Source organism: Nannospalax galili, unplaced genomic scaffold, assembly GCF_000622305.1.
Source record: "Nannospalax galili isolate Female #2095 unplaced genomic scaffold, S.galili_v1.0 scaffold369, whole genome shotgun sequence".
NCBI classification, from domain to species: Eukaryota; Metazoa; Chordata; class Mammalia; order Rodentia; family Spalacidae; genus Nannospalax; species Nannospalax galili.
The window spans coordinates 2,102,329-2,129,392 of record NW_008360318.1 but is presented as its reverse complement, the minus strand read 5'-3'; the positions used below and the strand labels follow the sequence as shown (position 1 = coordinate 2,129,392).

The following is a 27,064-nucleotide window of genomic DNA, read 5'->3' as shown; positions in this document are numbered from 1 at the left end:
TGTTCTGTTCTCCTTCTTGGACTGCTTATGACTTGCTAGTTCTCTCCAGCTGCATTTCCCCCCCTTGACATGAGTAATTTTTGGATTTGAAGTTGAAACTTAAACATTGAAAACTTCCAGGTTTCTCTCCAAAGGAACAGAAGTTTCTCTGGGAAGATTTGAGAATAAAAATTTTGCCTTAAATTATAAAGGTCTCTTCAGTTTCCTTGGAATTATTGTATCCTTATTGTGTTCTCTAAATCTTCACCTTGATATTTCTCTTTAAAATTTTAAAACCTGCCCGGCATGGTGGTACATGCTTTTAATCCCAGTGCTCAGGAGGCAGAAGCAAGTGGATCTCTGTGAGTTCAAGGCTACCCTGTTCTACATACAGAGTTCTAGGCCAGCCAGGGCTACATAGTGAGACTCTGTCTCGAAATTTTTTTAACTTATTCTATTTGTACATAATTGCATGTTTGTATGTATGCTTAAAAAAAAAACCTCAAAACTTTGTACAAAGCAGGTTTCCTCAACCTGGGTACTATTGCCATCTTGGGCCAGAATCCTTTGCTATGAGTTTCCCTGTCCACTATTGGGTATTTTAATAGCATTCATGGTATCTACCCACTAGATTCCAGCATCACCCTCTTCCCCTAGTTAGAGCAACCAGATGCCTCCAGATATTGCCATATGGGGTGGCAAAATTCTATCCCACTAAACACTTCCATTGAGCTTACAGAGTCGTGCAGCCTCATAAGTTTCCATTCTTTAAAATACCATTTATCTGTCATCTGAAAAAAATTTTTAAAAATGGCAATCCCAGACTGGGGCTGTGTGGATATAGTGCTTGTTGTTCCCAGCACTGAAAGAGAAAAGGAATCCCTGCATCCCTCCTCCTCCTCCCATTTCCTTCTTCCAGAAACAACCGCTTTCATTCCAAACAATTGCTTTGGAATCGACAGTCTGTCCGTATTCCTGCTTTTTGATGTTTGAGTTCTAGGCAATATGAACTGACTTCCTACTCTGAATGTTCCTGATTTCTTGTTAACTTGACATTGATCTAAATACCTACTGAAGACGTTTGGAGCTGGTGAGATGGCTCAGCAGTTAAAGACACTTGCCACCAAAGACATTTGGATATAGCAGATCTATCAAATTTAATCCTGACCGGCCTGATCTGGTTTCCCTGTTGCCCAGTGCTAGCTGCCAGCTGCCCTGCACCTCGGCTCTGGGTTCCTCTCCGCTCTCTCATTTCCATTCCCAGATCCTCCTGAATTTCTCTTCATGGAAAGCTCACCAGGAGCTTTGTACCCATTACTTTCCTTATCACTGTGACAAGACATTACGTAAATCAGAAGGAGGAAAGGTTTGCTGTGGCTCACAGTGTCGGAGGATATGGTCTTTTGTCACTTGGTTCATGTTCCTGGGCTCATTTTGAGGCTGAACAGCATGATGGTGGGAGGCAGATGGAAAGGAAGCAGGCTGGGGTTCCAGCCTTACCTCCAAATTATATCCCAGTAACTTCATCTAAACTTCAGTTCCTAAAGGTTCCAGAACCTCCCAAAATAGGGCCACGAACTGACATCAAGGGCTCAAAGTGTGAGCCTGGGTGTTCATTTCACATTCAAACCCTTGCAGGCTGCTAAGAACTGTTGAATGAAAAGGTACATTTTTGTTTTTTATGAAGACAATTTCTTAAAATGACTTCATTACCTCCAGATATGTCAATATTTGGGGGAGTGTACAGTTCTGGTTTGGAAGTAATTCATTGAAATTTGAAGACAGTCACGTTTTCTATGATTTCTGGCTTCTTTTGTTGCTTTCTGAGGGCAAGCCTACTCAGACCCCCATTCATCTTTATGCAGCAGTTTTTCTCTCTAGAATACCACTAGATCTTCTCTCAGTCTCTGGTGTTTTGATATGTCATGGGTTTAGTGATTGTATTAGTTACTTTTCTGTTGCTGTAATAAAACACCATGACCAAGACAATTTATAGAAGAAAGAGTTTATTTAGACCTATGATTCCAGAGAGATAAGAGCCCATCATAGTGGGGAGGCATGACAGGAGACAGCCAGAGCAGAAAGCTGAGGGCTCACAGCTTCAAGAGCACATAGGAAACAGGGTGAAACTGGAAATGAGCAAGGCTACGACTTCTCAAAGCCTGCCTCCAGTGTTGTGCTTCCTCCTAAAGATTCCATGACCTCCCCAATAGTGACTGATTGACCACGTGTTCAAATACTTGAGCCTATGGGGGATGCTTCTCATTCAAACCACCACAGTGACCTAGCATATTGGGGAGTGTACAGTTCATGGGTATTAAGTAGACCCCTTGACACTGGAAATGCATAGCCTTCAGTTCTAAGGATGCTTTTTATTTTGTTGATTTGTTGTGCCCCCCCCTTTATATTTTCAAAATGCTGTTTAGTGTATTAATATAGCCCTTTAATTTGCTTCCTTTTGTGTATCTCACTGGTGTTTCTATCTCCTTATAGAGAGGTCCCTTGACTTTATTATAATTTATCTCTCCTGTGTTAGTTTTCAAGTGTCTTTTCCTTTTCTACAGTACGCTGCTCTCCTTTCATGATTAAAGTATCTTATTATCCTTCTGAGGCTATAGGTGGACACTTTTAGATCTTCTTTTCCAAGCATTTCTTGCAGGTTTTCTTTTTCTTCAATTTTGGCATTTGTTTCATTTCTGTCTCTAGAATGAGCCAGGCATCTGTGTTAAGAATTGAGGACAAACAGCATGATTAGAAGCTCTAAGTTTGTCAGATACAAATTTCACTGAACAATGATCTGGTGGAGCTCTCTGTTGAACAAACCTTTCATACCAGTATTCTTCTATCTTTCTTCTTTAGTTAGAGTCCCCTGTAAGAACTCTTTTCCCACCCTTCCTGGAGACTACAGTTCTAGAAGGCAGCTTTCCAGAGGATGTGGACAAAGAGAGTTGGAGGCTCACTCTCACTGGGCATTTTTTATTGTCTCCTGGTACAGTGTGCATCATTGGTCCTCCACTCTGCCTACAGGTCCACTTCAGTTTTATATTGGTTTATTGTTCTGGAGAAAAGGATATCCATCCACCTAGTGAAAATAGAGACCTGGGAACCCTAAAGTGATTTTCCACTAATCCCCCTCATTTAACCTCTTCCCCTCACCTCTGCTTCTGGAAGTACTGGGCACTGCCAAAGCAGGAGCCTCCCAGGAATGTGATCCCAGCACGCTGGGTCTTGGCTTTCCCTGCTGCATTCTCAGGGCTTAGATTCCTCAAGTCTGCTGGGCCATCTAACACTCACAACTGCTTTCCGGCTTCCACGGTGTTAAAGCTAGTAGCTGCCTCTTTTCCTTACATACATAACTTCCTTATGACTGTAAAGGTTATAAGTCCTCTGGCATTTTGAACACAGAAAACAATATTATTCCATTTTTAAAAAACTAAATTCTAGGGTTTTTTCTGGGATTAAGCTGTGTTATTGAATGCATGTGGAAAACCTTCTGACAAAGTAAAACAGATTACAACTTTTTTATTGTTATTATCCTCAAATATTACAAATATTTCCACCAACTGTGAAGTGTTTCTATTATTACTATTTTAAGGTTATTGTGGGTTTTTTTCCATAGATTTTTGTGACTTAGCACATGGCCACAAATTTTTTGTTTTTCAGCTGGTTACCTTCATGTTTCATAGAAAAACATTTTCCTTTGATCCAACAATTCCAGTCAGTCTTAGTAATATTTCCAATAATCGGAAGTGTGCATACAATTTTATAATAGCATTGTCTGCTAATAATGCCAAACTTAAATGCCAGCAGTAAGGGACCGATTAAATAAATTATGGTATACCAAAAAATAGAATACCATGCAGCTATGAAAGTAATTTTGCAAAAGGTTGTTTAGTCCGGGGCTGAAGAGATGGCTCAGTGGTTAAGAACACTGACTGTTCTTGCAGAAGACCGGGTTCAAATCCCAGCACCCACATGGCAGCTCACAATTGTCTGTAACTCCAGTTCCAGGGGATCTGACAGTCTCTTCTGTCCTCCGCAGGCATTGCACAACATGGGTGCACTTACCTACATACACACAATACATGCATACACAATAAAATAAAAATAATAACTAAAATAAAAATAATATTTTTAGAAAAAGATTGTTTAGTAACACAAAAATGTCCAAATATATATTTAGTTTAAAAGGTAGCAGGAAGGCGTGGATTATACCCATAATCCCAGCACTTGGAAGGCAGAGGAAGGAGGATCATGAATGCAAGGCCAAATCACCTATATAGAAAGACCCTGTATCAAAGAAACAAAAAGAAAAATGAAGCATCAGGAAAAAGCATGCTAGAAATCAGTTTTTTAAACAGACTCTGTATCTCAGCCAGGTGTGGTGGCGCATGCCTTCAATGCCAGCACTCAGGAGGCAGAGGCAGGGAGATCTCTGTGAGTTCCAGGCCATCCAGGGCTACACAGTGAGGCCCTTATTTAAAAATAAATAAATAAATGAATATAAAAGAGAGGGGGGAGGAAGGAAGGAAAGAAGGAAAAGAGAAAGAAAGAAAGAGAGAAAGAGAGAAAGAAAGAAAGAAGGAAAGAAAGAAAGAAAGAAAGTATCTTAATACCAAAAGAACATGAGAGTAACTAAAATGCTAACAAGTACCATTTGAAGAAAGTGAGTTTTTCACTTTGGGACTTTAACTTTGAAATATTGTAAATCTGAATGTAAATCCTCCATATATGTATAAAAGGTAATTTTAAAAATAAATTAATTCTACTTTGAGATATCTGCTGGGATTCCAGGACAGCCAGGATCCCCTGGGGACCCAGGACCTCCTGGACGGAAGGTAAGTAGGGAGAGAACAAATTACACTGGAACTTTTTTGTATCTTGAAAGTCAACGCATGCAAACTCCATTGTCACATGTGCATGCCTGGTGCTTCTGCTGCTTGGCCGTGTTTTTCACTATTCGATGTGCTCTGAGAAGGGAGGAAAGAGAGACAATTAAATGTGTTTCTTGGGAGGTGAAGGAAAGGTGGGATGAAATGAGAGAATCAGACTAAAATGAGATTTCTCAGTCTTTAAACTTTTACATTTATTTATTCATTTATCTACCTATTTATTAGTGTGTGTGTGTGTGTGTGTGTGTGTGTGCATGCACGTGTGTTTTGGGAGGTCAGAGGACAACTTACAGGAGTCAATTCTCTCCTTCCATCATGTGGAATCCAGGGATCAAACTCAGGTCGTCAGGCTTGACGGCAAGCCCTTTTTGCCACCAAAGCAGCTGCCTGTCCAAGGTTTCTCACTCTTTTGAATCACTTTGGTTTATCTTTCTAATCATCGCCTTCCTTCTACATAGAGAGTGATCAGTGGATGAACAGATGTGAAAGAGTACGTGGTGACCCAAGTTGCATTCACATGGAGCATGTTGTTGCTTGGGGAGTTTGGGTGGGATACCACTGCATTTTCTTGGGTGTCTTTCTCTCCCTCCCTCCCTCCCTTCCTCCCTCCCTCTCACCCCCCCCTCTGAGAACAGCCAGACTCCTTCTGTTGCAAGGATGGGATTGAACACATTAAAAGTAAGGGCAACTCTACTTTGTCCTTTCTGTCCCCAGCCCAGCCGTATATGAGTATATACCCATTTTGGAAGCCAGCTGGATATATAACCTGAGATAGCCTTTCAGGTTCAGTTTGAGGCTGGTCCTTTGTCCTCTACTCATGAGTGGGAATAGGCTGAGGCTCAGCTCTGGCTGATGCCTGTGGTAGAGCTAGGGCATGGGGGTGCAGACTCCAAAACTCAGCCACAGGAGGGGTGCCCAAGCACACATTGTTCAGCCTTTGCTAGTTCTGAGCTGAATACCTGCTTTAGAGCTCTACAGGCCTTAATGGCCTTTAAAGACTGTGTATGCACTGTGTGTTCTTTTTTTAAGATTTACTTTTATTATTTTACTTGTGTACATGTGTGTCTGTATGAATGCCTGCTACTAGTGTTCATGCAGAGGGTAACATCGGGTCCCTGGAGCTGGAGTTACAGGTCGCTGTAAGGCTGCTGGATGTGGGTGCAAGGAACAGAACTCAGGTCCTCATTAACCACTTAGCCATGTCTCCAATTCATTATATATATATATATATATATATATATATGTGTGTGTGTGTGTGTGTGTGTGTGTGTTTTACTTGCAAGTATGTAAGTGTACCAGGTGCATGCAGAGGCCAGAAAAGTGTCAGATCCCCTGGAACTGGAGTTACACCCAGGTATAGCTACCATGTAAGTGCTGAGAACTGAACCCAGGTCCTCTAGAAAGCAGCAAGTGCTCGTAATGACTGTGCCGTCTCTCCAGCCTTCAGCACTCTCTTCTTCTTTTCTTTTTTTTCCTAATGTGTATGAATGTATTGCCTGCATGTGTGTAAGAGCACCCACGTCATGCAGTGCCCACGGAGATCAGAAGAGGGCATCAGATCCCCTGGAACTGGAGTTATGGTTGTTACCAGATGGTTGTTAGCCACCATGTGGGTGCTGGGAAATTGAACCTGGGTCCTTGGCAAGACAGCTAGTGCTCTTAACTGCGGAGCCATCTCTCCAGCCCAAGCATGCTCTTCTTAACTGGGGGAAACGTGCCCTACCTGTATTCTCTGCTCCGTCGATCTTGATAGGAGTAATCTCTTTCAAAGCTCTTGCTTTCTCAGGGCAAGGTTGGTGCACATCTTGGCTTCTGAGGTATTTATCTGTAGCCATAAAAGACATTTTGTTCATTTCCTTCCACAGGGCGTGAAAGGAGCCAGAGGACTGGCTTCATTCTCCGTACGTACCCCCTCACTCCAACACAGTGCTCTGAGCACACCATGAACTTTATCTATATTGAAACTTTGTGATCCAGTGATCTGTTGGTAATCTCCTGTTTTATTTTTGAATTGCAGACATGTGACCTCATTCAGTATGTGCGGGACCACAGCCGTAAGTACCCTGTTTAAAGCAGCTTTCTTGGAAGGAAGGCAAGGATACTGCTCTTAGAATGAAAGCAATCTACTAGACAATTTCTTAACATTAGAGATGTCAATGCATAAATGTTGAGTCAGCCTGGATGGTGCTATTAACTCCCTCTCTGCCCGCCAGGGTGTCTGTTGGACCCGTTCCAAACACCGTGCAGTAATAGACCTGCTGCTTTTAACCTGGGGAAGATTGAGGTTTGAGGTCAAGACTTTCCTAATGGTGAAATCAATCAGAGAAGATTCACACTGAGCTTTGTTTTAAATGACTAATAGTGCTGGACAGCAACTAACAGGATGGAGTTCAGCAGGATGAAGGTCAGCTGTGCCAACATGTCCTAGTATGTAAGATCCCCAACTTTGCTTTATGGTCTATTACTCTATTCCTGGAAAATGTGTTTGATTGGACTGATTGGCTTACTTATAAAACTCATAATAATGTTTATTCTGCCAATGATTTTTCTCTCACAATTTTAAGAAGCAAAAAACCCTTTTGATTTGGCAAAATCCTTCTTGAATTTAAGACCCTCATAACAGAATATATCTTTGTTATTATAAATATTAGTTGATGCTGTAATACTATATTCACATGCACCTTCATCCTGTTGAATGTCCATTTAAATATATATAATTCTTCCAAGTTAATACAGTGATGGAAAGGAGAGATCCAAGTTTCTTCAAGGCATTTGGAGGAGAAAACTGATAAAGTGAGCCCATTTCTGTAGAGAGTGCTGTTCAGAGACACAGGATTTTTTTAATCCTTTTACTTTACGTGTGTGCCTGAGTGTATGGGTGTGCATGCAGGTGTCCCCTTGGAAGCTAGAAAAGGGTGTAAGATTTCCTGGAATTCGTGTTACAACTGCCTTGTGGGTGCTGGGAACCTAACCCAGGCCCTCCACAAGAGCAGCCAGCGCTTTTAATCGCTAGAGCCATCTCTCTCTAGCCCTAGAGGCACAGAACTTAACAGTTCTGGACGCTATTAGTCCTCCTGATCTGGAGTCTGCCTTTCTGTAGCAGAGTGGAGCCATAATGAGAATCCAAGTCTGTATGTTGGGTTTAGGAAGACTGGTTGTCCTCTGGCTGAATTAGCATAGTAGGCTTTTTTTTTTCTGACATGGATGCCAAGTGAACAGTAATGACTAAGAGACAGAGATAAGAGTAGGGCCTGACCTTTCAAATACGAGGGATTCCAAAGAGCAAGACTGGTCCAAGGTACACAAAATGATTTCAAAAGTATTGTTTAGATGCTGAGCATGGTGGTGCTTGCCTTCCATCTCAGCCCTCAAGAGGCAGAGGCAGGCAAATCTGTCAGACCGAGGCTAGCCTGGTCCACATAGTGACTTCCAGGTGAGCCGGAAATAGGAAGACTCTGTCAAAAAAACAAAAACAAAGTATTGTTTGGAACACAAAAGTAGTTAATAACTTCTGCCCATTTTAGAAGAGCACATGATCCTGTGAATGTGGTCAGGGTCTCTGCAAGTGAGTGGCCCAAAGCCACACTGCCCAACAGAGCACTCCGCCACGGTGGAGGGACCCACAGCACTGCACAGCATAGCCACCAGCTGCATGAGGCTTTGAATGCGAATAGCATTACTGAGAAGTTAAACCTTAATGTCACTCAATTAGTAGAAATTTAAGTAACTACCCCTAGTTTATAGCTAGACAGTGCAGGTCCAGCAAATGTTTTATTCTTTCAGAGTAAGTCTATCACTGATAATTATATACTAAGTCAGCATGCTGCACATACTGGTTGACCACCCCTAATCTGCAACATCCCAAATGTCCTGAATGCTGGCATAATGTCACAAATTGTGGGAATGACATAATCTGGACTAACGGCTTTTAATTAACCGCAGTAAAACCACGTGGTTTTGTGTTTTATAACCTTGACACCTGATCTCATTTCCTAGGCATTCTCAATTTGGTATTCCACCCAAACAAATCTGAATGAATGAATGGATGGATGTGGGTATGATTGAGAATTAGCATATCAACACCCTGAAAGGTGGCGCCCCATTTCCATTGGACACAGTGGAGATTGGGAAGGATTTGTGATGTCAGATGAATGACATATTCTAGATCAAGGGATGAAAAGAGCAGGATGGTCTGCTGAGACTAGGGTGGAGCCAAGCTTGTACTTCCCCAATTGAAGCTGGAAAAAACATTTTGAATAAAATTATGAGTGGGGCCAGATTCGACACACAGCTTCAGGGACAGAGTTCCAACAGCACAGTTCCATCAGCACAGTTCCAGCAGACAGACAGTTCCAAGAGATGTCTAGGGGAACGGGTGATCTTCAGGTTTGGGCCTACTCTTAAAAACTAAATTTAAGAGTTGGACTTTTATTTGTTCTGGTAATTATAATCTTGGCATAACAACACTGCAACAAGTGGCAAAGTTCACACCTCGCCTCACGTGATGAGGCCAAAGCACAGGTACACTAAAAACAGTGTATGAGATCACATTCAGACTGTGCACGCAAGTGCATATGAAACATAAATGAATCACATGTATAGAATTGGATCACAACTCCAAGAGATCTTATTATGCAAATATTCCAAATTTTGAAAGAATCTGAAATCTGTAACACCTGTAGTCCCAAGCATTTCATGTAAGAGATATTCATATATGAACATGAACAGATAGGCACACTTATTTAGAAACATATACTCAAAATTTATACTTACCTGTATGTGTGTGTGTGTGTGTGTGTGTGTTTGAGCTCAGGATGTAAGTCACTGGTAGAGCACTTCCCTAGCAAGTGCTTGCCTGGGCAAGGGCCTGGACTCAATATCCAGCACTGTAGAAGACACAAGTAAAATTGAGCTTCAAGCCTTTGGGGTTGGGGACGTCGCTTAGTAGTAGAGTACTTGCCTAACATGAGAAAATTTGACAGGCCCTGGGCTTGATTCCCAGCACATCCCTCCCTGCAAAGAAACAGGAAAACTCAACAATAAACAAAACCAAATATATGTGTGTATATGTGTGTGTATTTATGTGAACGTAGGTATGTATATATACACGTATGTATAGCTATAGTTATGTGTATGGAAACATTGTAAAGAGTAGTTCAGGCTGTCTCATGACAGTCTGAGCCCAGCTCCTTCAGTATAGCATTCCCTCCCAGGCAGAGGTTCCCTACCTCCAGCAGCTGACTTCAGGCTGCTGAGTTATGGTGGATTTATGGCTGTAGATTGTCTACTTCCCATCCCCCCAGTCTGGAATGATTAGTGCTCTCCCAAGATGCTGGGCTCAGTCTGCGTGCTCTCCAAATCATCTTTTGCCTTGATGTTGAGTTCAGTGTATAAGCAGACAGGGTAGACCCTCACTGCTCATTTTCCTGTGCAGTATAGAACCCTGAAGAACGTGTCACCAAATAATAACCCACTCTCCTTTGTTCTTCTTCCCAGCTGGCAGACATGGTGAGTAATCTTTATTTAAGCATGTTTTACTCAAGCTCTGAAGTGTCACACATCTAGGAAAAGAAGTTTGAGCATTGTGCCTCCTGACAGCTGATAGAAATTGTATCTGGGATTCCTTTGCTGCCTCACGCTGGTAGCAGACTCCTGCCTCTAATGACTCATCCAGCTTTAGCTGACCTTCGCTGCTATTTCCCAGCCAACTGGAAGGCTCTTTTATTGTTAACATTCTCAATGACAAACATCACCATTCACCTTTGTATTTGATTTTTTTTTATAATGGTGTTCTCCCTCCTCTCCTACCTCTTTTTCCTTTCCTCTCTCCTTCTCTTCTCACTCTCCCTCCCTCCCCCTCTCTCTGTCCTGTCTTCTCTGTAGTTCTCTGAGATTAAGGATTAAGATGCAGAGGGTGATCAAATAAGGAGTGAGGGAAGAGTGCAGCCAAGATAATGCTGGAGCTTAGGTTACTGTTAATTACAACCTGGCTCAGTTTTGTTCAGTTGTGTTTGTAAGTATTTTAACAATGTCTCTTTACATGATATCTTTATATAAACCTATCATCAGCTTGATCTATAACCTTCTAATTTTTATACAAATTCACCAACCATGGGGACTGGAGAGATGCTGAGTGGTTAACAGTACCGGATGTTCTTGCCAACGATTAGGGTTCAGTTCCCAGCACTCACATGGTGGCTAACAACCATCTGTAACTCTAGTTCTAGGGGATCCAGCACCTTCTGATCTCTGCAGGCACTGCATGACTTGGGTGCACTTACATGCATACACTTATACACATAAAAAATTAAAATGATAAATAAAATATTAGGAACTGGAGAGATGGCTCAGTGGTTAACAGCACTGGTTGCTCTTGCAAAGGATCAGGGTTTGATTCCCAGCACCCACATGGCAGCTAACAACCATTTGTAACTCCAGTTCCAGGGGATCTGAAACCCTTTTTTGACCTTCATGGGCATTGCATGACACAGATGCACTAACATACATTCAAGCAATACATTCATACACATAAAATAAAAAAAAAAAAATAAAATATTTTTAAAATATTAAAAAATAATTCATCAACCTTTGCCCTCTGTTTGCTTATTCCTTCAGCAAGTATTTCTCAAGTCTTCTATGCACTAGTCTCTGTTTGAACACTGAGGTCACAGCTGAACAATAGACAAGATTCCTGTCCTTACAAACTTCCATTCTCATGAAGGGTCCAGATGAAAGAATTCAGAATCCTGTGCTTACTGAGGATGTGATAAAGCATAGGATGGTCTGTAAGAGAATAATGTTAGGGGAGGGAGAGGTGCTCTTTGGACCAGAGAGCTTCTTTGAGCAGTGAACTTGAAGTCTGGACTAAAGGAGCCACAGCTTTGCAAGCATCAGTACAAAAGGCTTGAAACAGGGCAGACCTAGATATTTTCTAGGAACTGACAGAGCCCATTATCACTAATACACAGTGAGGAAAAGAGATTGGCATGGTAAAAAAAAAATGGAGACAGATACAGAGCTTTATCAAGCTTGGCTTTGCAAGTTATAATAAAGGGGCTGGATTTTGATAGAATTGTGATGGGGCAATTTAAGGAGTTTGTTGAAAACACTAAACGCAGGGCCATGACCTGATGAGTGAGAGTTTTAAAGTTCACTTGAGCTTCTGCAGGGACATAGATTAGAGGAAGGGGTCAGTATGAAAGCTATACCATTTCAGTCAGCAGATGTTGGGTGTCCAGGCAGAGACATCACCTGTTTTGTGACAGGCAGCAGGCAGCAGCACTGTGTTTTCCAGAATCCTCGGGAGGAGATGCCTGAAAGCTTGCTGGGTTCAAGGTTGTACTAAAAATAAGCTGTAAGTGTTCTTTTCCTGAAAAGTCGGACTTTCTCCAGATTTTCAGCCAAGGCTATTAATCTTTTCTTCCCTTATGTCTAAATTACATCCAAAATGTTATTTTCATACCTTATGCAAACAACAGCCTAAACATAAAGCCAAGCTAGGTGCACCAATTCCATGTTTGGTCAGGATTCTACTCATTTTAAAAATTATAAAACTAACATGACCTTGATTTTGAAAAATCTGTTCATCCCACTAATTAGATTCAAGGGCTAATAAATTATGTTCTGCCTCTACTGAGATGAACAATTCGATTTGGATTTGAACATTTGCTTTCCCTGGCCTTGTGATCATTCCCTTTGCCTGTGAAGCTCATGGAGTCAGTGTCCAGAAGGAGATGGTAATTCTGTGCCAGGAGGCAAAGGCCTGAATGGCCCACAGCAGAAGGCTGCTCCGTTGCCAGTTGGGCGGTTCCAGCCATCCTGAGTTCCTGAGCTGAGTTGAGGAGCTGGTGGCCATCACACTGTGCTTTTTATCTCTGTTAAACTGATTGATTGATTGATTGATTGGTTGGTTGATTGATTGATTGATTGATTGTGTGTGTGTGTGTGTGTGTGTGTGTGTTACATGGGATGGAACCCAGGGCCTTGTGGTTGCCAGGCAAGTGCTCGTCCACTGAGCTACATCCCCAGCTGTGCTTATTACCTCTGCATCCAACCTGCTCCCATTGAATGAGACCAGGAACTCATCCTGGGGAAATACATCATTCCTTTTATGACATTCTCCAATTTAGGCATCTCACACCTGATTAAAGCTCTCTCTGTTATGAAGAATCACTTTTTTTTTTTTTGGTCTTTTTGAGACAGGGTCTCCCTATAGCTCCAGCTGGCCTGGAACTCGCTCTGTAGACTAGGCTGGCCTCCAGCTCACAAAGATCCGCCTGCCTCTACCTCCTGAGTGCTGGGATTAAAGGCGTGCACCACCACGCCCGGCCCTTGTTTACTCTTTTTCGGTGGTTCAACATGTATTAGCTCTCATGTCAGGAGCTACCCTAGAAGGTCAACTGTCATCCTTGTTACATACATCATAAATTAATGGAAGGAACACGTTAATCAGGTAATCAAACAGAAATTGTCAGCTGTGGTAAATGCAGGGCACTGGAGGTAGAACGAATGAATTGGAACTAACGGATAATGTGCACAGCTCCACAGTGAATGGATTAGCGTCTGATAAGCATAATTCAAAATTTCTCAACATAGTAAGGCATCTTAATTGGTTAGCTTACTTTTTTAACTGTTAATGAACGAGTTTTCAGTTAGCGCTTTCCTCCTCCCATCACGGAAGCATCTGTAATAAGAATAGCGGCACTAACATTTACCGAGGTGTGAGGTGTGCCAGGCACCTGCTCCAAGGCTGGGCCTGTGTTGGTTTATTCATTCCTCACCACAGACCTGTGCCTATGGTATGGACTCACATTTTACAGGTAAGGAAACAGGCTCAGAGAGGATAAGTAATTTGGCCATGCTGTCATAGTTAGCAAGTACTTGGGTCAAAGCTCTAAACCCTTTTACTGCCTACTTTCTTAGTGGACACTTGGATCAAGGCTAAACCCTAATTTCTACTGCCTACTCGCCTTACATTTAATGCTTGGTTTCAGATACTTTCTGCTATTTATCTTCCAGGTTTTGGTGGTGATTTTTTTGTTTGTTTGTTTGTTTTCCACTACTAGGGATTGAACCTAGGACCTTATATGTGCTGGTCAAGGGTCCTGCTGCTGACTTGTATCCCCTGGCTGTTGTTTGCTTTGCTTTGGAGGCAGTTCCATGTAGCTTCCACTAGCTTCCAACTTACTGTGCTGTCCTAGATGACCTTGAACTTCTGCCCCTCCTGGCTCTACCTCTCAAGTACCGAGATCGTAGGCATGTACCAGCACACCCAGTTTATGTGGTGCTGGGGATCTAACCCGGGGCTTTGTGTATGCTAGTCAAGCACTCTACCAACTGAGCTACATCCATTCCCTCATCCTACAGTTTTGTGGTTTGGTTTTGTTTAATTAGCAAAGGAGGCTTCACAGCCCTTCTTTTTAAATTCCTTTTACCTTTGTGTTTTCCTCATTAAGTAAAATACATTTATGTTGTGTCCTGAGGAAAGTACAGACAAAAGATGATGCCTTTGAGCTGAGCCATGCAAGTAAAAGGCCATTTCTAAGAGGATTGTACTATTTAGAAGAAATTGGGTAATTAACTTACAAATTTAATAACAAATCAAGTTGAATTCTAGACTTGTTTTTAGTGCTTGCCTGAAAGGAGCAAACTCAGCTTTTTTGAGCAGCAATTTTGATGACCCAAGATATAACATTTAATATTTTGTATTTATTTTAATATTTGTTATTAATTTTTCAATGTTTAAATATTTGATCATTAGCATTTAAAATTACTTTGCTTTCCACATATTTCTTTTAGACTGACAAATATACTATGTGATAAGAGGCTTACTTTTGTCTTTCAGGAAAACCTGAGTGCCCAGTGCATCCAACTGAGCTGGTGTTTGTCCTGGACCAGTCTCGGGATGTCACAGAGGTGGATTTTGAGCGCATGAAGAGGATGATGGCCTCTCTGGTCAGGGACATCAAGGTCAGGGAGAATAGCTGCCCCGTGGGTGCACGTGTTGCCGTCCTTGCCTACAACTCCCACACCAGGCACCTCATCCGCTTCTCTGACGCCCACGGGAAGGACCACTTGCTCAAAGAAATTGAAGCTCTTCCTTATGAGAGATCCTCAGATGGCAGGGAGATTGGCAAAGCCATGAGGTTTATCTCCAGGAATGTCTTCAAGCGAACCCTTCCGGGGTCTCATGTGAGAAGAATCGCCACGTTTTTCAGTGGTGGTCAGTCGGCCGATGCCCAGTCCATCACCACGGCTACCATGGAGTTCAGTGCCCTGGACATCATGCCTGTGGTGATTGCCTTCAGCAACGTGCCCTCTGTTAAGCGTGCTTTTGCGGTAGGTGGGCAGGTCATTCCTCATAACAGTTTTTATCCATGTATTTTGCCCATATTCAGAAGTCTTAGAAGAGAGTATAACACTGTATTTCCTTGCCTTCAAAATCAAGGTCATCCTAGTTAGCACAGTACAGTGATAAATGTTTTATTACTGTCAGCCAGGAACTGAATAAGCCCTTTGTACTCGTTTTCTTGTTGAATTCCACTAGGATGCATGAGATGGAGATGGTTGTGACTCTTGTTTTATGGTTGAGGAGATTGAGCCTGGAGAAGTTGAGCTGGTTGTCCAGGCTCACAGCTCAGGACCTGAGGCTGAGTTTACTTTGTTGGTGCTTTGATGGCTATAGCTTTGATGGCTCTAAAGATACTAAATCCTGAGACCAGATGGAAATGGTGTTTAGATAGTCACGTGGTAGTCACTGTATGATTAAAAAATGGTAGAATCAAGTGTGGTGGCACACACTTGTAATCCCAGGACTTGGAGGGTAGAAGCAGGAGGATCAGAAATTCAAGGCTATCCTTGGCTACACACTGAATTCAAAGGTGATCTGGGTTACATGAAAACCTGTTTCCAAACCCTAAAATTTGGGGCTGTGGAAGTGGCTTGGTCAGTAAAGTGCCTGTTGTGCACGCATGAACACCTGAGTTCAGATCCCCAGCACCCATGTAAAAGCCAAGCACAGTAGTGCACATTTGGACAAATGCAGTGCACAAATGGATCTGTAATCCATTGCTTGGGGGAAGAGGAGGAGTGGAGACAGATGGATCCCTGGAGCTCACTGGCCTGTTAGCCTAACTGAATGGATGGACTCTGGGTTCAGCAAGAGACCTTGTCTCAAAAAATAAGGTGGAAAGCCATTGAGAAAGACACCCAGTGTTGACCTCTGGCATCCATCTGCTTGGCCATGTGCATACACAATCCACACACAGGAATGAGCGTGTGCACAGACACACACACACACCCCTAAATAAATAAATAAATAGATAAGTAGGCTGATTTTGTAACTTCAACTATATCAAGGTCCACATTTTATAAAGGAAAAGGCATCCACTTACACCTTCTTAGATTAAAGATTAAACTCAGTGCATTGCATTCCCTAGTAAACCACGTGGGATTAAATCTTTGCAGAGCTTTACAACACCCTGTCCATGGAGGCTCCATTTCAAAGGACATACTGGCCCCAGCAATGTGCCCTTCCAGTTGGCACTGCCCCAGCATGATTCTGGGCTCTCCATTCATGTGGAAACCTCAGAGAACAGCACAAGAGAACTGGAAAAATGCATCCGAGATAAGTTCAAACATTTGACAGTTGCTTCACTTAGACAAAGGAAAATAAGAAGCAATGAAGTCATTGTCTTCAGGCAAAAAAAAAAAAAAAAGGACTGGAGAAAATTAGCTGTACTCCAGTCTTGAGAAATTCCATTTAAAGAAACAAGGGGTCACAGTGATGGGAAACTTCAGGTTATATTTAAGTCAGACCTGTCAGAATGCAATTCTGATTTATTGTGGGTTATGTGTTTAGACTCAACCCAGGGGGTCAAGACATCACCCTTCTGTGACAATCAGGTATAAAATTGGTCACTCACCTGTCAGTGTGATTTTTGTCTTTCCTAGACACTGGGGCCAGCACTGTTTTTTCTAGGCCCTTTCCAGTTCTAAGTTTCTGTAGTATGTCCAAATACATAGTACAGGGTTGAAATATATTTCTCATCTATAAAATAAAGAAAGTGACACCTATTTCCTAGAGGCAAAGTGAAGAATAAGTGGCACAGCACTGTGCCTTAGGGCCCAGAACATTCTAGCAAGCACCCGAGGATGGTAACTTTTGCTATAATTATTCTCACTCAGCAGCTTGACCCTGTTTAATGATGATGGAATCTGAGTAGTACAAGAGGTGAGCCGACTCTCAGAATGTGTCAGAAAGGAAATGCACATGGATTAGAAAAGGCTGGGGCCAGGCTATGCAGCAACTGAAGCTGCAGAGAGAAGCCACAGCCTCCACATCCTGTGAGCGACTGTCATTAGAGTCCCTGTAAGCCCCTCCTCCACTGGCTTTATTTAGTCACAAAAAAAGTGCAGATATTTGATGGCATTTGTGATATGCACTTAAACTGACACCATTCCACCCACTCAAATCTGCATGCACAGAATATAACTTATGAAGGGTATTTTGCTCTGGGCCTTATTTTTAACCTTGGAACATTAACAACCACAAAGACAGGTGAATCTCGGTTCCTAATTCTGCCTAAATTGCCTAGACACGCTCTTAATAAGGACCAAATTTTTAAAAATAAACCTCCTGGGCTGGGGAGATTGCTCAGTGGGTAAAGCATCAGTAGCATGTGTCTGCAGTCCCAGCACACTTACAGTAAGATGGGAGGCAGAGAGAGGAGAATCCTTAGCCACTCACAGGCCAGGTAGCCTCGAGTAGGCAGCAGCAAATAGACTGTCTCAAACAAGTTGGAAGGCAAGAAGCAACACCAGAGGTTGTCCTCTGCCTCCACACGCACGCTGAGACACACATGTGCCCATGCTCACACATACACACATCATACAGAAATTTTTAATTAAGAACAACAACAACCTTTGGGCTGGAGAAAGATGGCTCAGTAGTTAAAAGCAGTAGCTGCTCTGGACTGGAGAGATGGCTCAGTGGTTAAGAGCACTGGCTGTTCTTGAAGAAGACCTAAATTTGAATCCCAGTACACACACGGAGGCTAACAACCATCTGTAACTCCAGTTCCAGGGAATCCAACACCCTCTTGTGTCCTCTGCTGTCACTGCACAACATGAGTGCACTTACACTTATGCAGGCATTAGACTCATACATATTAAAAAACAATAAATTAAAAAAAAATTTTTTTTAAAGATACTGGCTGTTCTTGTAGAGGACGCAGGTTCAGTTCTCAACACCTACATGGCAACAAATAACCATCATTAACTCCAGTTCCAGGGGATCCAGTGCCTTCTTCTGCTCCTGCGGGCATTGTATGCATGTGATGCACTATCATACATGCAGGCAAAACATAAAAATAAAGCTTAAAAAATTTTGAATCATAAATCTGGTCAGCACGGACCATCCCTTGGGCAGCAGCAGTACAACCAGAGATAAGATCAGAATTCAGAAATTGGTCCGAAGGCTCATTCATCTGACAAATGCTTAAGGAGCACCTCGTGTATGCCAAGTACTGTCCTAGGCACTGAGGATACAAGAAAAAATGAGAAAACCCTAAGGCCCACCCTGCTGTGGGAGGGACCTGACCAGTGTTGTCTGGGCAGGCTTTGAACAAGGGGCTAATGTGCTGGTTACTCAGAACACAATGCCTGAGGTGGCAGGAGGGAAACAGAATCCAAAAGTCTAGTAACACAGTATTTGAGGGCTGTTTTAAATTTTTTTCATACTGACCATGGCTTTTCTAAATCTCAATTCCCCTGAGAGTTGGGCAGGACAGGGTGAAATTTGGTACCTGTGCAAATGGGGCAGGGGGTTGGGGTGGGGGGACTCTAGCAGCTGTTCCACCATCAGAAGCTGATTTCCCCATGTTTCTGTGTGTGTGTGTGTGTGTGTGTGTGTGTGTGTGTGTGCGTGTGTGTGTGTATACATGTGCTATGTATTCAGGGATCCCAGAGGGTGACCTCTCGTGTTGTTCCTCAGGCACTTTTATATTTTTTGAAACAGGTCCTCTCACTGGCCTTGAACTCACCTAGGCTAGGCTGGCTGGTCAGCGAGTCCCAGGAGTTGCAGCACCATGCCCCACTGTTTTTACATGGTTGCTGGGAATCAAAGTCTGGTTCTTATGTTTGTGTGGCAAATACTTTACCAACTGAGCCATCTCTGCAGCTCTCACCTTTTTCTAATATAGAATTTGCTTTTTAAGGTCTATTAGTATTTACCAAAAAAGCCCCTATAGTATACAGAAATATTCAAAAGTTAAAAACCATGATTTAAAAATTCATATTTCCCAGGAAAGTAATAGCCTCTCATGGACTCACATGGGGACACTGCCCATTTAAGAATTTATTTTGCATTTAAAATGTGTTATACCTTGAGAGAGCATTCAAAGGACTTCTACAAAGTATACTATATATGCGAACTCATTAGTGTTAATACAGAATTTTCTAAAGACATTTCCCATCATCATAATAATTGAATTTTTTTCTTGTGTGCCATTCTGTGGAATCCTGTGATGTGTAGGGAGGAAATAGCAGGGTAGCATCCAGAAACATCCTTAGAGTGCCCACGCTGCCTGTCTGCAGCCCTTAGTTATGCTGTCAAGCATGTTGGTATTTATATCCACCTTTAATCCCAGCACTTGGAGGCAGAGGCAGGTGGATCTCTGTGAGTTCAAGGTCAGCCTGGGCTACATAGTATGTTCGAAGGAGGGAGGAAGGAAGGAGGGGGGAGGGTGAAGGAAGAAGGGAGGATGGAGGGAGGAAGGAGGGAAGGGAGGGAAGGGAGGGAGGGAGGAAGGAAGGAGGGGGAGCAGGGAGGGAGGAAGGGAGGGAGGAAAGAAGGAAAGAAAGAAAGAAAGAAAGAAAGAAAGAAAGAAAGAAAGAAAGGAAGGAAGAAAGGAAGGAAGGAAAGTGAACATAGAAACCTTTCCTCAGTCCACATTCAGCTCCAGGAGTTTTTTTCTGTAGCATATGACTCTATCCACTCCAATGATAAGTGATAAGATCAATGACCTCTGGAAAAAAAAAACTTTCAGGCTTTATGAAGCGATTATTTACTAGGGGTGTCAGAAGAATGCAGGCTCCAGTGGACTCTCACCAGTAAAACCACTCCATAGAATCAATGAGGATGACCCTGTTTTTAATTTGATATTATTGTGCTAGTACATGATTGAATGTGAGTCTCAGTTGCTAACAGGGCCATCGCCAGAAATGTGGAAGTTGTTATGTGTAGACATGGAGAACACAAGGCCAGTTAGCAGATGGCAGCACTCCCTGGACAGCATCCTGGGAAACATTGCTCTCAATTAAGCAAGCACCCACTGATGCGCAACCACGTACAGCACAGAAGTGGCTGGTGCAGATGGAAACGAGCTGTTTGGGGAGAACAAAACTTACCCTGAAGCCTTCTGGATTCCACACCTCTCCAGAGCTCACTTTCCTCATCTGTAAAACAATGAGGTTGTGGATGACATGGTTTCTAAAATTTCTTCCCACTCATTCTGTGTTTTTTCCCAGAGCCAGTAGTTGGTGGAAAGAAAGGTCTTTTCCCCCAACTCCAATCCCCAGATATCTGACCCATACTCTCTGAGCCAACACTGGCTAGGTCTCTAATCACTCATCACAGTCCTGATGGAACAAAGGTGTGGTTCACTTGAAACACTGCACAGACACCTCTTAAAATCACTAACAAAGGGGCTGGAGATCAGTGATTAAGGGCATCATGTATACTGCTCTTGCAGAGGACATGAGTTTGGTTCCCAGCACCCCTGTCTGGTGGCTCACAGCCACCCAAAACTCCAGCTCCAGAGGGATCCGAAGCCTCTGGCAGCTACAGAGATGCCTGTATTCATATGCACATACCCCCACACAGACACACACATATGCATAATTAAAAATTAAAGATACACAAAACCACTCACAGTGCAACTATGCTGCTGGGCAGACAGACTGCTCAAGCCTCTTTGTTCAAAGATCACCAGAACCACTTTAAGGTAACCTGAGTACAACAGACAACCATATGTATGCTAAGTGGCATTCATTACAAGAACTTGGATATGACCCTGGTAGCTCGGCCCCAGGTCCAGGTGAGCAGTGTCTGCCGGTGCCCTGTCCTCTCCTGGGTGCACTCAGCTCTTTCTTCCAAGAATCCATTAGCACAGTCAGTGAGCAGGGCAGATCTTACTGAAGACAGAAGGAGACCATAGCTTTCCACTACACGAAGGCCCCGTTCTTGTCCCTACGGCTCCTGTCCCTTCTCCCTGCCTGCCCTCCGGCACCGCCCTCATACCACATCAAGTGGCTCTCATTCTTTCCGTCTTTCCTCAGCACTCCAGGCTCCTCTCGCCATGGATTTGTGTCTGGAAATTAAAAGCCAAATCTTTAGTTGTCACGTGGTCCCTCAGCGTGAGCTCTTCTAACCCAGGAAGCATATCAAGGCAAAGCCGTGGGCTCCCAGAGAGGAAGCTGACGAAACACATGTCGCCATCTGTTGTGCACAGGATAAAAAATAGGCAGAAGCAGGAATAAGCCTCAGGAAGAACTGTCTTGCCTCTTCTTCCCCAGTCTCATTTCCCTCCCTCCTCAGTCCACTACATAGAATCGGCCACCTGTGGCTCTGCAGGCTCTTGCCTCTGATCAGACTTGCAGCCCTTAGATTCCAGTTCCAAACTCCAGAGAGAACAGCTCTGTCTAGCTCAGATGTCCTGCCCTGGTCCATTTAGCTCCGGTCAGAGAGATGATGTTACCCTGTGGAGCCTGGACCACTCGGGTCCCAGCCCTGTGGGATTCAGTGTGGGACGGAGACTTCCCAGAGAGGGGTTATGTTACTCAAGAGACTCAGTATGATTCACGGGGGAACAAATGTCATCTGACCTATCTTAGCCATGGGCTAGGATCAGCACAGTTTTCCTTCACCTGTCAAAGATCCACAGCTGACTGGCAAGTTCATTGCTCTTGATCATTTGGAGTTTCCTTATCTTCTCCCTAAACTCTCTGATCTGACACTGGCTTGGCCTCCAGTCTCTGGTCCCAGACCCAGGTGCAACAAAGGTATGTATGGTCCTCTTGAAAAACTAGACCAAAATGATGAACAGTGCAGACTAGCTCCAGCTAGGAAACTGGTCAAACCTGCACCCTGAAGCTCCCTAGTGGGTTACTAACTGTGTTGGTACAGGGAAAGGAAAGGGTTGGGGAGACTTGGGGAGAAGAACCACCCAGATGTGGATCTGAGCCTGTTTCAGAGCCAGCTTCAACTCGCAGGTCACAGTGGAAACTTAAAAAGACTAAAAGAGCCTTTCTGATGGTGGCCCACACCTTTACTCTTAGCACTCGGGAGGCGGAGACAGGTGACTGTGAGATCCAGGCCAGCCTGTTCTACATAGTGAATTCTAGGCCAGTTGCAGCTACAGGAAGAGCCTATCTGAAACACAACAAAAACAAAACAAAAAAGCAGCCTGTGGTTTACATGGTCCTCTGGTACTTGGGGCTGGGACTTAGAAGGAGTGCTCTGATTCTTTTTCCTAAAAGACTTCAGCATAGAATGTCTTTGGATCAGCTGTTAACCCTTCTCTGAGCTTCAGTTCCTCCATGTATAAAGTGAGGATCTATAGTATGCTCTGACTGGGTTAAGGAGATGGTGGGTATGAAATTTAATGGTGCCTGCCCACTCTGTGCCAGGAAGTGCTTCACACTGGTGAGCTTTCTGTGCTGTGGTAGATAGGAGAGTATTTCTTTTTGACAGCTAAAGAGAGGGTGGAGGGTTAAACTTGGCCGTGCTCTAACCACCTCCCTACAGCCTTGTTGGACAGGGTTGCCCACACCAGACCTCAGCTCTCTGAATGGTGCTGGAAGCTTCCTCTATCCCTCCCTACTAAGCAGATCTTTCCTTTGCTTCTGCTTCTTCTAGATCGATGACACTGGCACGTTCCAAGTCATCATGGTTCCCTCTGGGACTGACGACATACCAGCGCTAGAGAGACTCCAGCGATGCACTTTCTGCTACGGTGAGACCCACAGAGAGAAGCTAATTTGATCAGGCCTGCTAAGTGGGTTGAGTCACCATTGGCAGGAGCAGCTGGAACATGGTCTAAGGGATCTCTGCATAGCCTAGGGGGGACCTCCCCGGGGTTTGAGGTGCACACTGCATCTTCCACAGATGGAGCCTTTCAGCTCAGCCTTCAAGGGTCTCATGCATCCCAGCAGGAGGGCTGCATTCCTGGCCCCTCTACTTAGCACAGCTTCCAAGAAGCAGTAATGATTTTCAGAAAAACTCAGCCTGTCTCATGGCCAAGTTTTTCGTGCTGTGAAGCATTTTATATGTATTTTCTCAGTCTCAAATGTTCACAGCCCCCAAGAAATGCTTTCAAGCAATCTGGCACCTCCTTTCTGCTTGGGTTATTTTTCAGTACAGCAGAAGTAGGAAACAACAGGAACTCAGGCAATGCTCACTGGAGAGTCTTCACTGACTCCCAAGGGTTAAACATCAAAAAGATCTGCAGCATTGATCAGTCTGTGGTATTTTGTACATGATTTATAGGCCTAACTGGAAAAGTTCTAATCTTCCATCTCAGTGTTCCAAAAACCATGAAGACAGTAGAAGCCTTTGTGTGACTGGTGTTTTAACTGCTGACAGTTACCAAGTTTCTGCTATAAGCTGTACTCTATTCTAATTACACATGACACTAATATTGATGACAGTTGAGATGTAAACTACTGGGCTTATTATGTTCCAAGCAGCGCTCTAATCAGTTTACATGAAATGTGCTAGTCCAGCCTTCTAACTACCCTAAAATGTGTGCACTCCTATTAGCTGCAGTGTACAGACAAAGGAAATGAAGCTTAGAGACGTGTGATCATTTGCTCACAGCCAGATCAAACCCAAGAAAGCTGGTTCTGAAGTACATGTAGCTTACACAGAATGGGGGTCTCACTCTGCTCCCCCAGACTCTCCGTTTAGACCTGGAAAAAATGTCTAATTCCTTCTCCACGTGTGTCGGTGAGATGCTGGTGAATGCAGGGTAGATGACCTTACAGGGAGGGGAAAAGGGGGAGAAGGGCACCTCACCTCCTCGTCTGTCTCCCCCTGCAGCCCTCCAGCCAACCTTTCTGTTGATACCTTCCAGCCCCTTGGGTTGTACTGGTTTGTTTGGAGCCTGGCAGCCTCTCGCTGATCAGTGAAGTGGTAACCATGTTGAAGGAGATACATCTGCCCTGTATATTCTCAGTTGTGCCCCGAAACATGTTAGTTCCAACAGTGTGCTGGTGTGCTGCACAGTCAGAAAGTGCACGTATGTGACTGGGGATAGATTTTTGGCTTCATGCCTTGGCTTAAACCCTTGTTTTGTCTCTTAGACATATAATGGAAGATATTTTGGCTGTCGTTTTCTGCAATTAAAAACCTCACAAAACAGAGCAAATGGGCAGCCTGCTGTCCCTGATTTTAGAAACTGCTTTGCACCCAGGTGACTGTTCTGTCATCTGACCATTATGCAGGGTCATAAAGTGCCATTAAACTTCAGTAAGGGGCTTAGGCAGAGCCATCTTTGTTTAGTCCGTGAGCAAGACTGGAGCTGGGAAGTTTGCTACACCCATAGCATCTGCATGCTGGCCATTGGGTTTTTTATTTAATAGCTTTTATTTATGGCCCAGTCCTGTATCTACGTACCAGCTGTCTGCACACGTGTTATTCCATTTCTACTTTTTCTCTTCAGTTTTTAAAGAGGCTATTCTTATCCTCAGCCATCAACTTTATTGAAAAATTAGAATGTCAGCCTTGCAAGGACCTCTGGGTCAGTTGCAGAGAAACTACAGAACTGAGGCCCAGCAGTGGCTTGCTCAAAGTAACATCACTTTTGTTATGTGACAAGACCAGAACCTGGACCTCCCAACTCTTGGGCCAAGAGGCTGTCCCACTACCTCCCCACATGTTGTGTCATGTCCTCATCTCTAACAATAAAACACTGACTTCTGGGGGCCTGCGAAATCGCTCAGCACATAAAGGTGCTTGCCACCAAACCTGACAAACTGAGTCAGGACCCTGAGAGAACTGATTCTCCTTGCCCTCTGATCTCCACATACATGCCATTACTATACATGCTCCAAGACATACACACTAAATACATAAATGTTAAAAACCACTGACTTCTTACATAGAAACTTCTAGTAATATGGTACATCCTTTGTAAAATGACTTACTCTCCTGGATTCAGTCTGTTCTGTAAAATTAGAAGATGATATGACTTCTAGGATCCTCCATTTCCAATTTATTTTATTCCTCTGAACATTCATTGTGGTCACATTGAATAAAATCCATTCTCTGCTTTTGTTACTATGCATTCTTAATGAGCCATGAATATTTATAACAATGACCTCACTTTATGGAAGACCATTAATATGCAATATTTCTAGTCACTCATTTAACAAACATGTATTGTGATTTCAATGAATAAGCATTATGGAATATCAAAGTGAAATGTAGCTTTATAGGCAATGGACATGAAATTATAAACTCTTACATTGAAATAAAAGAAACATTGTTTTTAAGCTTAGTCTTCGAAGCAGATTAGTTGTTTTTCACAGATCAATGATAGGAGTATCATTGGCACTTAAGGCCTTGGGTTTCACCTGTGCTTTGTCAATCTAGGGCCATGTTGAGCTCCAGTGTACGCTAGTAGGCGGGAGCTAAACTGCAAGTCAAACATTATAGACATGACCTAGCCAAGATTAAACTTTCCAATAAACACAGTTTAACTTTTTTAAAAACTGGTAGCATTGTGGCTATCAAATCTGAACCTTTAGGAGATAGATAGAATCTTATTCATAACTATTTTAACATCAAAGACTATGCAGTTCCCAAATGTTAAAATAGTTGAGCTATGATCTTTCTGCATTCTGTCCTATTTGTGTAGTAACCCTAAGTGACTTGGTTTGCAGATCTCTGCAAGCCAGATGCTTCCTGTGACCAAGCCAGGCCACCCCCAACACAGTCATACCTGGACGCTGCGTTCCTGCTGGATGGCTCCAGGCATGTGGGAAGTGCCGAATTCGAAGACATAAGAGCCTTCCTGGGAGCACTGATAGATCACTTTGAAATCACTGCAGAGCCAGAGACCTCCATTGCTGGAGACAGGGTGGCCCTATTGAGCCACGCGCCCCCCAACTTCCTACCCAACACTCAGAGGAGTCCCGTCAGAACCGAGTTCAACTTGACCACCTACAGCAGTAAGCGCCTCATGAAAAAGCATGTGGAACACGCAGTTCAGCAGCTGAATGGGGATGCTTTCATAGGCCATGCCCTACGGTGGACTCTGGATAATATTTTTTTAAACACACCTAATCTGAGGAGAAACAAAGTCATATTTGTGATATCGGCTGGGGAAACCAGTCACCTGGATGGAGAAACCTTAAAGAAAGAGTCCTTACGAGCCAAATGTCAAGGCTGTGCCCTTTTTGTATTTTCCTTGGGTCCCGCTCGGAACGACAAGGAGCTGGAAGGCCTGGCCAGCCACCCTCTGGACCATCACCTCATCCAGCTTGGCCGGATTCATAAACCTGACCACAGTTATGCTGTGAAGTTCGTGAAGTCCTTTATAAACTCAGTCAGGCGTAAGTTGTAAAACGATTCATTCTTGCACATTCAGAGTCTACTTGGTAGTCCCTGGGAAAAGGTTGATGAGCTGGCTTGTATTCTTGGATGTCTCTTGTCTGTCTTCAAGGGCACTGCAGAGTCAGAAAGGAAAATATGCAATAATGGGTGGTGGAAGGGAGGAAACCTCTGGTTCCTATGGAGACGCTATCACAACAAGCAGCTGTTCCCACATCTGTCTGTATCGAGGGCCCGTAGTCTGTGGGTATGAATCACAGCCTGGACTCTGGTCCAAGTAGAACCCTTGCCATATAACATTAACACGCTGCCCTTTGATGGGCGGTTTCATCAGTTAGCACACTAAAAGAAGAAGCCAAAGAAAAATGAAAGAGCTCTTGGCTTTGCCTTTACAAGTTCCAAAGTTGGAGCTTGAAGCATTAGGAGAGGCTACTTTACCTGTTAGAATTAAAGGCAGGACCTTATAAAACTTTCTTAGATGCCAGTAGCGAGTGTAACTGGGTATCCATAAAAGAAAGAAAGAAAGAAGAAAGAAAGAAAGAAAGAAAGAAAGAAAGAAAGAAAGAAAGAAAGAAAGAAA

The 27,064-nt window shown here is 43.4% G+C and overlaps 1 protein-coding gene across 1 annotated transcript in view; it reads left to right on the top strand.

Annotated features, from left to right (window-relative positions):
* Col6a6 (collagen type VI alpha 6 chain) overlaps positions 1–27,064 on the top strand; it is a 125,264-nt gene that overhangs the window by 82,068 nt on the left and 16,132 nt on the right. Inside the window, 7 exon segments of the mRNA XM_008825116.3 lie at positions 4,755–4,817; positions 6,737–6,772; positions 6,889–6,925; positions 10,368–10,379; positions 14,716–15,209; positions 22,789–22,885; positions 25,815–26,486. Coding sequence (XP_008823338.1) covers positions 4,755–4,817; positions 6,737–6,772; positions 6,889–6,925; positions 10,368–10,379; positions 14,716–15,209; positions 22,789–22,885; positions 25,815–26,486 — 1,411 coding nt within the window.